This window comes from Silene latifolia, chromosome 7, assembly GCF_048544455.1.
Source record: "Silene latifolia isolate original U9 population chromosome 7, ASM4854445v1, whole genome shotgun sequence".
Classification (NCBI taxonomy): Eukaryota; Viridiplantae; Streptophyta; class Magnoliopsida; order Caryophyllales; family Caryophyllaceae; genus Silene; species Silene latifolia.
Genome location: NC_133532.1, coordinates 118,312,809 through 118,327,049, shown reverse-complemented (window position 1 = coordinate 118,327,049; position 14,241 = coordinate 118,312,809). Strand labels below are relative to the sequence as shown.

The 14,241-nt window shown below is 33.2% G+C and overlaps 1 protein-coding gene across 1 annotated transcript; it reads right to left on the bottom strand.

The window, feature by feature from the left end:
• Positions 1–6,658: 6,658 nt before the first annotated feature.
• LOC141590601 (cysteine-rich receptor-like protein kinase 15) lies at positions 6,659–13,496 on the bottom strand. Its single transcript, XM_074411177.1, has 7 exons — positions 12,635–13,496; positions 10,400–10,543; positions 9,882–9,997; positions 9,345–9,555; positions 8,378–8,615; positions 7,224–7,374; positions 6,659–6,967 (listed from the first exon to the last, which is right to left on the bottom strand). The coding sequence occupies exons 1-7, from the start codon at positions 13,491–13,493 to the stop codon at positions 6,659–6,661; spliced, it is 2,028 nt and encodes a 675-aa protein (XP_074267278.1). The 5' UTR covers positions 13,494–13,496.
• Between the last annotated feature and the right edge of the window lie 745 nt (positions 13,497–14,241).

The following is a 14,241-nucleotide window of genomic DNA, read 5'->3' as shown; positions in this document are numbered from 1 at the left end:
TGGAAAATTTGACTTTTGAGGAGATTGTTTATGTTTGACCCTTAACCCCGGTTTTGAGAGGATTTGATGTTAGAAAGACTTAGGTAGTGTGGTGAATCATACTTAGTGATTTTTATACCTAGTTCCTTGATAAAGTGAGTATGGTTGTTTAGTGGGATTATTTGTGTTGTCAAGTGTGAGTTGCATTTGTTACTATGGTTATGGAACTTGGCCTTGTGGTTATCACTTGGAAATTTGAGTTGAGCTCGAGGTTAGCATAGTCGGTATACTTTTGTGAGTGTAGTGATGGTTACATAGAAACCTTGTTAGGTGAGAGTTGTAGCTAGTTTTGAAATCTCATTTGGGTATCCACTTTGCGGTAATGAGGATTAGTAGCCAGAGTCCTTGGGATGTAATTATGAGTTGAGATCGATAGATGTTGAACTGAGGTGAGTTATAAGTTTTGGATGGTTGTCTCGTAGATCGGAGAATGTCACCGTTTAGGCTTTAGGTTTCAAGAGTATGAGAAGATCTCTTTGGGATGATAGAATGTGCAAAAGAACTTTTGAATTTGGATTTTGATTGAGGTACCATTTTGAGGAACTCATAGTTGACACTAGTTGGATATGATTGTAGCTTTGTTAGGAGTTTTGACCTCGACCTCATGGAGATGGTTTGTAGATGTGTGAGGATTTAGAGTGGTGAAATCACACTTTTTGTGAAGTACCTTGTTTCAAGAAATGACTTAGGATGAAGTAACATAAGTGTTTTGAGGAAATCCTTGGGAGTGTTGTAGTTATAAGTTTTATTGATAAGAAGTTTTTCGGAACCGACTAGGATGATGTTGTTGTTTGAGGTTTGAGTACCTGGCGTTTCCTTGTTGTCTAATTCCCTCTCTTCTTTGACCTTAAGCATTACCGTTCATACCTCCTTTTCTCGCTTCATCATGCTCCTCCTTAAAATTTGATGTTGGTAACTTATGAAACTCCATCTTTTACATCCTTGTTGACCTTACTTTGACTTTGACCCCTAGGAAATTCATCATAGCTCTTCTGATTAGTTAAGTTGAATCCTTTTTGCATACCGATATCTATGATGTCTAAGTTACTTTATTCAATTTCTAAGCTTTCAAGCTACCAGTTTTGATTCGGTGTTAAAAGTTTATGTTACTTTTGTAAACCTTACCTATTTTAAAGATTTGGAAATGAAAATTTGATTCAATTCCCTATTTCTTCTTGAATATAAACTTATTTATCATGATTTTAATTGCTAAACCCGAGATTTCTTTAAATTTTATCCAATTTCTGTTAACTTTGATCTATTTATGACTTCTTTGTCCAAGTTTAATACTATATTTTCAGAAATTGACTCCTTTTTGAAGATCAATAATGAATCTTTCAACTTCTATTTGACTTTTGCAAAAGAAAATTTGAGTAGATTATCTTTCTCTTTTGATTTTGATGTTGATCGGATGTTAGAACTCGTTATTGGAGACGTTTGATAACTTGTTCTACGCTTATCGGCGAATTGACTTGGTTTTAAATCTGTCTTTGACTTGGAAAGTTAGCGTTCTTGTGTGCACGACAAGAACAATTTCGTTCCATGAATGAGACTTATACTTTTGAAAACTCTTCGTTAATGTTTTTGAAAGTATTTTTACCAATGATTTACCTTTCGATCTGGTTCTGTCGGAAAATTTCATTTGAAACTTTTGAAAGAATTTTAATTCTTACGATAAGTAACCTTTTCAATGTTTTGGTTACCGATTCCAAAATTTCAGTTTTATTTTATATAACCTTTCATTTCTACTTTCAAGTTTCGAGGACGAAACTTTTTAAAAGATGGGGTGATTGTAACACCCGCGAATTTCCCATCTTGACATTTAAAATTTATTAAACCGTTTGATTACTTTATTTTATATTTTTGAATTATTCAATTTAATTAATTTTATGTCGAACACGATTTTTATAAACGTATTATATAAAAGCTCATTTTTATAAAAATACGTATTATTAAATTATATTCTTGAGGCATAATTTAAATAAGAATAAATGTATACATATTTTTGGTCGGACAGTAATAGTGACAGTAATAATAATAATCTCCGTCTTAATTTCCGTCTAACATTAGACCGTCACATTTCACTTTGTACCTACTCTAAACGCGGACCAATCGAAAATCGACAACACGCCCACCTACCTCTTACACTCTACTTTTAAATATCTTACATACTATTATTATATAATATTATCATTATTATTATATATTATTATTATTGTACTATCATTATTATTTGTTGTTATCTTTTCCCCGCTTTCTAGACTTGGGTTGTAATAACCTAAGTTTGTCTATTATAGTATTTGTTTCATTTCTTTTGGCACCTGCGTGTTAATCTTTAACTAGTAATTTAAAAGTTTTTAAAATTTCATAAATTTCCGCTTTAATTTATTAGTTATATTTTCCGCTTTATCACGGGGTGTCACAATAACTCAGATTCTTCTAAACAAAACTCAAAAACTTTAGTACACAGCTCGGATTCTACATCATACAACTTCATACATCAGGTTGTATAATCTACTCATTGCGAGTGGAGTGGGGATTCTCTGTTCCATTTGGTGTCCCAATTTGTGTGTGTCACTCCAACATGTGGGCAATCAAGAGGTAGAGCATTTTCAGCTCTTTGCACCGGGGCCCAAGGAAAAATAGGGCCCCAAAATTTTGAGCCCAATTCTTACCAACAATCAAATATTATTACTCAGTGTATGTCGTATGATACATGCAGTCATGCATCAGTGTATCTACTGTTCCTACTTTTTTGTTTCCTCCTTTCCCCAAATTCATTTTTTTTATTATTATTTAATTGGTTCATAGAATACACGGTAATAGTACACTAGTACACACCAGTCAGAATTTTTAAAGATATTTTTACCATTCTTGATTTTTGTATTCTTTTTTTTGTGAAAATTTTATCTATCAACTTTTTACAGTAATTATTGTATAAGACGGTCTTATATTGTGAGACGGTTTTATTGAGTAAAAACAAATCATTTATTAGCATTAAATGAATAGTTATTTTATAAAAAATGGATTGTTTCATATAGTGAGACTGTTTTATTTTATAATTTTTTTTTTTTACAAATGCCTAAAATATATCTTAGCATTTCCTTTATCCAAAATTTCCTTTTTTTTCTTTTGCTTCGTATAAATGTACGATGATGATCAATTACTATGAGTCAGTGAACGGTGATCAATAATCTTCGTTTAGGACCCCAAGTAAATGGTAATTTAATTTTAGTTTTGGGGCCTCTACTTAATATTCGGAGCAGGGTCTCCCAAACTCATTGGCCGCCCTTGCACTCCAATCACCTCGTAATACATCAACAAGTTAATATAATTATTTCAATATTTTATTTTGCAGCAAGTGATTTGTGAAAAGGTGAGTGAAGTGACACACACAATGAGATGTAAAAGTGAGACAAAGAATCCTTACTGATCCGAGTATGTCAACAACTTTCTAGATACGTTCGTATCAACTGTTGAACATTCTCCAGCTTTTGCTTGTAATATACTCCGTAATATTCAATTCTATATCCGTCTAACCGTTTCAATCTTAATATACCCGGTAAAATATTATTCTTCTCAATGTATCGAATGCATCCTTTAGCATCATAGAGTTAAATATTGTTAATCAGTTGGTTGGTGTGAGTGGTAAGGACTCTCATCTCTTAAACAAGTGGTCAGATGTTCGATTCCTGACTCCTGCGATTGAAAAAATCAAACTTGGGAGGGGTCAACCCATTAAATTGCCTTCAGTACCCCAAAGGAGATTGCCCCGATTCCTGACTCAACCCATTAAATTGCCTTCAGTACCCCGAAGGAGATTGCCCCGATTCCTGACTCTTGCGAATGAAAAAATCAAACTTGGGAGGGGTCAACCCATTAAATTGCGCTTCGCATCTCAGAAGAAGATTGCTTTATTCCCGACTCTTTGCGAATGAAAAAAATCAAACTTGGGAGGAAGTCGGCCCATTAAATTGCGTTCGATCTTTCAAGGAGAATTCTCGAAAGGATAATTTCTAACACGATAGTTTATTTTTTTCCTTTAATACCCTAAACGTTTAGAAATTAAAACGACTTTGACGTATCTATTGGTCTTGGATTCACAAGAAATTTCAAAAGTATGATTGTGATATAACGAGAGAAAATCTCCAATTCTCCATTCTATATTGTACGCAGTATATGATATGCGCACCAAAACTTAGGAGAGATGTCTTTCACTAAATTATTGAGAGACCAATATTTCGTACTCATTTATTTGTTTTTCTTGATTTTTTATTGTTGATCGTGATATGGTAATTTCGTACTACTTACATAGATGTACGCATTTTATATTTAATCATGATTTGTAACTATTTTATTAACTTTAATACAATTTTTTCTTAAAATTGTAAAATTGTTCCTCGATAAATTTATTAAGAGACCGTCTCTTAGGAGACATAGAGATAGGATCCCCTTCATTATTTTCCCCTCCATTACTTTCCATTTCCTCTAATACAATAATATAAATGGAGTTTCTTTAATTAGCACCTAAACATGTTAAAAATCCTAAATTAAAATTATTATTACGTCTACATCTTATTAAGCTTTGAGGAATATTGCATCTTATTATATGATATTGAATGAATCTGTCCTTGAATGAATACAACCTATGCTATTTATACATGTACAAATGAATGGCAGGAAATAAAGTAATAAGCTAAGAAAGGAAAGGGCAATAATCCGTTGCCTTATTTACAGCAATTACAAGTGTGAATGTATCCTTTGCAACAGCTAGCTTTGAGTGTGAATTGTATTTTTTCCAACGGCTAGCTTGAGGAATGTGTTGTTGTCATTACATCTCCTCAAAACAGTTAACCATTACATTGTCTCGAAACAAATCTGAACCCTCAAAAGCTATTGGAAAGTATTGGATAGAAGAGGGTACTGGAGAGGATTTTCCCCCGATATGATAGTGCCTACTGACTGAGTATTGCCGCAGACATAGTCCCAGATCAATTACTACGTAAAATATAATTACCATATAAAATATCTCAAAATCTCATTAAAGACGGTCTCACAAAATACTCATGAGAGGTGAGTAAGGAAGCACATGGGGGTGATACCCCACCTTATCCCTCTCCCTTTTTGTAAGAAGTTTTTGATAAAATATAACCACCTAGTACCGGCATACCGCCGCCTCCTCTCTATTACTGTATCTATTAATAAGTAGGAATTAATTTGATGAAAAAAATTTGTAGTTTAGATTTATCACGATTGCATAAAATTGAAGTGGACATTGAAGTGTCTAAATCAAATTCGGACCCCTTTGTTTTATCCCCGGACTTAATATGGGTTTTCACTCAATGGTCCGGACAAAAGACCAAACATGACCTGACCATTTGGGTCGGACCGAATTTTATTTGATCCGGTCCACGATCCACCTATTTACTCTACTTTGATTTTCGGCCAGGTTCTGGACTAAACTGAATGGACCGCGGACCAGACTATAAACCGAACTTGTATAAGAATAGATTCTTTAAAATTGTAATATTATTGATTTAATTATCTACTTTGTTTACAAGTATAATAGGATGTGTAATTATTTACTTAAATATAGTAACAAGATAATGTTTTTTATTTTGATCGTTACGAAATTCTCGACTTCTAATTTTATATGCTAAACCATGTTAATGACAATCATATTTGGTTCATTTTGGTCCAGTTGGTCCGGTCCACGCATTTTTCTGGTCCAGATCGGACCGGACCAATATTAATATGGTCCAATCGTTTGTCCACCTTTTAACCCTTATATGGTTTCGGTCCAGAGAATTTGCCATTTGGTCAGTCCGGTATGGCGGTATGATCCGATCCTGGACCAATAAACACCCTTTAATCGTGTCCATTGATAAGTAATAGAGAGAATCTCGGTTCGTAATCTATCGATATCAATAATTATGTACTCACTGTTTTTATACGTCCAAATGCTTTTCTATCATGGCCCATTAAACTCATGAACCGTTCATAATAAGTCCAAGTTAACATCCTACAGTAAGACAAACTTAATAAGAAATAGCCGTTTCTACCACGTCGTCACATTACTATGATATTGTTCACATTGGAACAAGCTCGTACGATTTTATTTTTGGGTTCTTTCCCAAAATACCGCATAATAATTTAGTGATGGTATCTCTTATAACCTAGACAAGACTCAAATTCTTTTCCAATGTGGAACTTGAGTTACAACCCCAACAATACACCACAACCAATTAATTTAAATATATGGTTTAGGCAATGAAAATAAAATTAAAATCTCACACCTTGTAATTTTTTTATTAAGTCTTTTATAGAACAGTTTTATAATAAGACATTGTAAAATCATACAACAAAGACCTTGACGTCTTTATCATGAAAAAGTGGTGGACGTGACCGTTATTCTAGTGAGTTTATTTAGATAAACTATCCTTCAATTTTACAATACACTTGTGTAATATAATTTTATACAGGAACTATCAGTTTTTATTTGTGTTTATCGTAAATTTGTAATTGAACTGGTCACATAAAAAGAACGTCCTATAAAACAATTTGTATATATAAATCTCATTCAAGCTATCTAGCAATTTATTGAAGACTTTTCATCGAACTACCTAGGTTCAATTTCACTCACAGATACATCATTTGACGAATGAACTATTATAATGTCATTGCCAATGTCCGAATCTCCTATAATAGTCTTGTTGAAGAAACCAGGTTCTCTAGGTACTGGAAGAGTAATAGTGTTACTCTCCAATGTCAGGACCACCGTGGCCATTGTCGGCCTTGCCTCGACTGCCTTTTGAACACACAATAAACCTAGCTGCACACATCTCATCACTTCATGTCTAGAGCATGAATCTCTTATGCTTGCGTCAACAAACTCCAAGGATTTACCCTCTTGCCATAACTTCCAAGCCTGTTAATTAATGTTATAAGGGATTAATGAATTACTCCCCCTTTCAATGTAAAACCGTTTTATAAAGTGTTAGTGTAAAACCAGAAAATATTTTACCCAAATAATCTCATTAAAATAACTTCCACAACCATCGCTTTATATTTTACCCAAATAATCTCATTAAAATAATTTCCACAACCATCGCTTTTCCATGATAAGGGCATCAATAAAATGATTTTTTTGTAAAACCGTTCTACGGGAGAATTATTTAACTTACATAGATGACGAGAGTTTCACCGTAACTTTCTTCAGGAAATGCGGAATTTATCTTGCCACTAATGATCTCTAAAATCAATATGCCGTAGCTGTACACATCTGATTTCGTCGAGTATATCCCACGCGTAGCATATTCCGGAGACATGTAGCCACTAATACCGTAGAGAACATTAATATATGTGACTATGCGAGTGATAAATTTTCTGAACTGTATACTATGTAAAAAAAAAAAGAAAATATAGTAAATCACCCCATAAGTTTAATACTATGTGCAATCAAGCCCCCTACCTTATAAATATAGCAAATCAACCCATAAATTTCTCTTAATGTGCAATTAACCACATATCTTAATTTTAAGAATAAAATTTGTTAATTAAATATTTTACAATTATTGAAAATCAAAATTATTGATTATATTTTAATCCTAAAATTCTTATTTATTAAAAAAACATGTTCCTAATATGAGAATTGTTAATAATGTTACAATGAAAAGTTACATGACCAAATTTTTATTTGTACTAAAATTGGTTCGCATTTTTTGTTGTATATGTAAATATTATACTTAATTATTTAAGAAATATATTTATAATGGTTTTTCTAATATGTGCCCTGAGGGCACATGATAAGAAGCTTTAAGTAGGGAAAGATTTTCAACATTATATCACTTACTATGGTAAATATGAGTTTCAACTCTAATTTGTTATGATATATTTTCAACAAGCTTTCCCTAATTAATTTATTATCATGTGCCCTAAGGGCATAAGAACATATGTTAGAAAATCCGTTATTTTTATAATAGAAAACGATAGGTTTTAGTTTAAAAATTGGTAAAAAACTTGATTTGTGCTTAACTGCGCATTTTTGAAAAGTTATGGGGTTAATTTGCTACAAGTTAAACGTAAGGGGTTGATATACACATAGTTCATAAATTATGGGGTAATTTGTAGCTAAAAAAAATTTAAACATTATACTGTAAGATATAGGATTAAAGTAATACGAAGTAGGGTAGGTTTTCAAAATTATAGTGGTAAATTTCTACATACGTGATCGATCGCAAATAGGTTGGAGCCACAAATTTCGACATTTACCAATCTGTGTTTCAATCTAAAAAAAATAAAAAATAAAAAATACTTGAGACACATAAACGGTACTCACTATGTTCCAACAACTCTGCTTGTGCTGCTCCGGGACTTGTCATAATCAAACATCCTTGCCAAACCAAAATCAGCAATTTTAGGATTCATTTTTGCATCCAATAATATGTTGCTAGCCTTCAAATCTCTATGTATAATTTTTAAACCCGAGTCTTGATGAAGATAAAGCATTCCTTTCGCAATTCCCTGAATAATCTTGTAACGCAATCTCCACCTTAATTGTCCTTGTTTTGCAGGATCTGAAACATACAACGAATCACAAAATTTATGTAATGTGATTATATGAGCAAATTTGTATTCAGTTAATTTTAATTTTTGTTGCAATTCTTGTATGACATATTATTATTATTATTATTATTATTATTATTATTAATAATAATAATGAAATTGATCTTTTACTCAAAAAAAAATAAATATTGGGTTTTTCTAAAATATGTCCAATTGGACACAATAGAAAGAGATAAGTCTTCCGAAAGTTAACTCGCTGCAGAAAATGATATAAATTGTAGTTACACTAGTATAGATCATTTGCAATGTATGCACGGTATAATCGTATAGATAAAATTAGTCAAGAAAATTGAGGAATTTGGTTGATAATACTATCATTTAAATATTTACTAATAATATATTTTCAGCTACAATTTTTTTTTATCATAAAAGTCAATAAATTCTCAATCATAGAATGTGTGGAGCCAAATTTTCCTCATTATTTAAACTTTGTACAAATTTTGAGCTTTTGAAATTTGTATATATAGTTTAATAACTTAGGTTCATATATATGTAGCGCCGCATACTTATCGAATACATTACAAAAAATAGTCCCAATTCTAGGTACTGTATTTTCGGTGTAAAAGTTGGAGTCTTACTTAGTCTTTTTATAGATAGGAGATTTTAATCAGTAATAAAACCGATGTAATACCAGATCAACAAGCACCAACGAGGAAAACATACAAGTCCAAGTGAATTACCGAAAACAAAGTTGTCAAGGCTTTTGTTAGGCACATACTCATAAACCAATAGGTTTTCTTTTTGGTTCAAAGCAAACCCTAACAACCTAGACAAATTCTTATGGTGAAGTTGGGCTACTAATAAGATCTCATTCTTAAATTCTTGTGCGCCTTGATGTGAGCTTCTAGACAATCTTTTCACCGCCACTTCTTCCCCATTTGGTAACGTACCCTGTGTACAACTACAATTAATAGTGACAAGATTATATCAAAAAAAAACTTTTAAGATAATGACAAAAGGAGAAGTAAATAAAGTTTAGACAATTCCGGGTTCAATCGAGCCTTGGCAATTTGCCCTAAACCGACACCGTGTGTTGTTTTTTATTTAAATTTTTGAAATATGTTTAGATTTTTTTAATCCTCGATTTCCAGTCCGCATCCTTTAATTGAGTCGAAGAATATTGTACATTTGAATTTTTGACACATGCTTCAATCAAACTAGACATGTTACCACCTTTTTATAAGAAAACACGTGTCAAAATTCTTGTAAACAATTACCTTATAAACGCTACCAAATCCACCTTGACCCAACTTGTTCTCATTCGAAAAACCATTTGTTGCTGTCTCTAGGGTTGCCATAGTATATAGCAATGACTCGCGAGTTATGAGATCCTCTTCAATTATTCCATCACACCCAAAAATAGGCATATGTTAGTTGATCAAACAAAAACTATAAAGATGTATTAATTTCCAGTTATTAGGAATAAACATTATAGTTTATATATGTATGTATAAAACATGAATAAGGATTTATAGTTAGAGCGAACCGAATTTTATCATGAGCGAACTATTGAAACAATAATATAAACTATACAAAAAATAGAAAATGTGAACACAAATTTTCAAATTTCTTATTATTAAGAGAAGGGTCAACCGTCCTTGCTATTCCGTGTAATATACTTTCTAGATTTTAAGAGGCTCAAGTGTAGAATTGTTCTATAGTAAATTGATTTTAACATTGAACTTTGAACAATAACAATGTCTCACAATGGGACTATATATGAGAGATTTCATACCAGTTTCATGAGTATCATCATCAATCTTCTTACTCTTACATCGTCTAATAATAAAATAGAAGGTTATCGCAAATAATCCAGCTCCAAGAAGAGCCAAAACAACAGCAATTGCGATCGCCTTATTAGTTGATGTTTTGTTTTTACCTGCACAATTTCATTGTACATGGAAGTTGTAAATTCGCATTGTACATGTTTCCAATTCAACCGTAAACCTCATATTAGACTTAGGCCATGTTCTTTTAGGCTAAATAAAGTTAAGCTGAATTGAATTGAGCTGAGCTGAACTGAACTGAACTAAACAAAAGTAAGCTGAATAAAGTTGGACTAAATTGAAATTTACTGAGATAAATAGAGCCAAAGTGAAGTAGGCTGAATTGAACTAAAGTGAGCTCAATGAGGGTTGAAATTAAGCCGAAAAGGACAAGTCCTTAGTATTGTTAAAAAAAATTGATACTTACCCACTTGTTACAGGTAGACCTGTACTCGGGCCGGGTCGGGCTGACCAGGGGACGGGCCGGGCTGACCAGGGGACGGGCCAGACTCTCCTGGTCAAACCCAGGCCAGGCCAGGGGGAAGGGACGGGCTTAGGCCGGCCGGCGGCCGATATGCTTGGCCCGGGCCAGACTAGAGGCTAAGCTAAGGCGGGTGGCAAGTAGCCTTACCATTTTATTTTATTTTATTTTTTATTTTTGCTAAAATGGCGGGCCAAGGCCGGGTCAGCCCGTGCTGATGGCCAGCTCTAGTTACAGGCAGGGCGAAAGCAGGATTTTTTGTTTGGGGTAACAAATTTCTTATGGCTATAGTATTTGAAAATTGAAATTTCCAAAAATGTTATTTCGTACTATGCAACATATAAATATTCAATTACAAACTAACAATATATAATCAAATGGACGCATTATAATAGCTTGAAGGTTTCATTGTATAGTTCAAGTTATCTTTATATATTATTTTTTAAAAATAATTTTGATTTTTATATTGTAATTTGTAACGAACTGAACCTTTAATAACCAAAAATAAATCACATATATTAAATAACTTAATAAGAAAGTTTGTAGATTTGTTTCAGATTTCCTTTCCAAACAAAGAAACATTTAATAAGGTCATTGAAAAAGTCAAAAATAACCAAAAATTTGACAATAGTGAGTTTTGAACCCCAATCATTTTGCATGGACACTATTCTTTCTACCACTAAGGGGGTGTTTGGTAAACAGCGGATTGACAAAAAAATAGCATATTTGGGACTTTTAGCATATTTGACCGGTCAATATGCTATTTGGGGTGTTTGGTAAACAGCATATTGGGATAGTAGATTGGGGCCGAATCTACTATTTTACAATATGCTGCTCCCCCCAGCATATTCTAAGAGTAGATTGGGAAAAAAAGTAAATTCACATTTTTACCCTTAGGAAAATATAACCTTACCTTTATTCCATAGTTAATTCATGTACTTACTTGTCATTTTACAAAAGATTGAGATAATCTGCTAATTTAAATCTGCTACTTACCAAACACCTTTAACAAAATCTGCTAATCGAATATACTAGTCAAACCTGTCAACAAAATCTGCTAATTATAATCTGCTTTCACAATTTGCTTCTACCAATATTAATCCGTTGTTTACCAAACAGAGCCTAAAGCACACCTATTTTGTTATTTAGCTTATGCACTTCGTTATAATTATTCTTTCCTTAATTACATTTGGGGTAACTAAAATGCGACTTATTTATTGATATTTTTTTACATGGGGTAGCGGCCGCTACACCTTGCTACCTTCGCCCCTGGTTACAGGGCAGGTGTAAGCGGTCATTGTAATTTTTGCAAAGCAGAGGCTTTGATAGTTCTTCATTTTTTTTTTCTTATAAAATTTTATCGAAGGTTAAAGCCGCTACGTGAAATAGCGGTTTTTCCTCAAATCTCATAAAATTATGACATGGACTAATTGATCCTAAGTAGTTTCACATGCGAATTTCTCCCTCCGTTCCAGTCAATTATTGTCCTTTGTTTTTGGCATAAAGACCAAGGAAAGGGTAGGAGGTCAATTACTAAATGACAAGTGGAATAAGTTGAGTATCAAATTGCTCTTCAAGTTCATTCTTAATATAGAAAGGATAATAATCGACTGAGACACCCAAAATGAAAAAGGACAACAAATGACCGGAACAAGGAATATGTAGCCAAAAAAATTGACAAATCAACCGCATAAAAATAAAAGCTCAAATATAACTTACATACCACTACGACTTATTATCATCGGCCCCGTTGAATTTCTTATTGGTGGTGGCTGTGGTGATGGTGTTGTTGGCGGTGGCTGTGGTGGTAATGATAGGGGGACCGTCCCCGTCACATTAACATTCCCATCAAAAAAATGATTTATTTCAAATCGAGCATTGCAACTAGTCCAAAATAATCTAGACCCCTTACAACTAGGGAATGTCGCAATCATATCTACCAAACATTTCTTACAATCGTAGTAACTAAGGTCAGGGGTACATTGTACCAACCCATAAACCGTATCCGAACTCGAATACTGAACCGCACCCGTCGCATACTTAATATCTGACCCCCCGCCCGCAGCCTGACTCGTAATATTTACCAACATATTTTTCGCTATATGCATAAATTGCGATACATTTCCCGTGACATTTTGTCCGTTCGATTCTCCCCACCCAGGATCTTCAGCCCATGTACCGAAAAATGACTCATTCGAGTAACGTACCATACACTCGTCGTACCATATAGTAGCGACTTTTCGGTTAGGACAATAAATAATGGGCAAGACCGTAACTGTTATCTCGGTGACACAGTCTTGACAATTGCTATTGCTCTGGTCACCACGGCAAAGGAAGTTACCGTATACGACATCGTTTGTTCCGACACCGACTGTTGCGTTGTGGTAGCCGTAACGGTTTGCGTTGGACCTAAGGTCCTGAAAGAGTGTGTTTAGATTGGTTTGGTATTGGCTGTTGCTAGCGAACATGGTTGTGGTTGAACATTCGTTGGAAAGATAAACTGCCAACGATTGTTTTAAATTGATAATCATCATAGTTAATAATATCAGAAAATAGATTAATAATAAACTAAATTGATTCATAATTTTTTACAAATTTCGGAAATCGATTTGATTTTTTGCTTAACAAATACTCGTATTTATAAATCGTTTTGTCATAACTCATTGTTAAGAATAGTCGTAGATTGGACTTGAGTGACTTGCTCCGAGACTTGAATAATGCCAAATAGAATAACTCAAACGCAACTCGAAAGTCGAAATGACCTGAATCAATTGTCACTAGTAGACTATTACCTGGCCCAACGTGATGGTTGTTAGACTTATTGACTCGATTTAAAATAAGCTACATTAAAACCAACTAAACCAAAAATAATCCAAATTGATCTACTTGAAATCAAAACTCGATTTTCTAGATACGTATGTCATCGGTTCGACATGGGGTGGAGTCAAGTTGATTCCGATTCAGCAAATTCTCCGACTTTATTTGGATGTGAATTTAAATACTCCTTTTATTTTAACCATTATTTAATTTTTGATTAAAATAATTTTAGAATAAAAAAAAAAGTAAACAAATAATTGGAACGGAAGAAAAGACTAATTTAGGCTCTATTTGGTGGTAAAACTAACTGAAAAGGTAGATGGACCTGAAAGGTAGCTAAAAACTGAAAAACTAACTGGAGCTGCAAATTAGGAACTGATTATATAAACAAATGTTTGGCAAACTAACTGAAAAGGTAACTGATTTTGGTGAAATAAGGTAAAATATTATGATAATTATTTAATACTCCCTCCGTACCACACCAAAGGTAACACTTATTATAAACTGACGCAC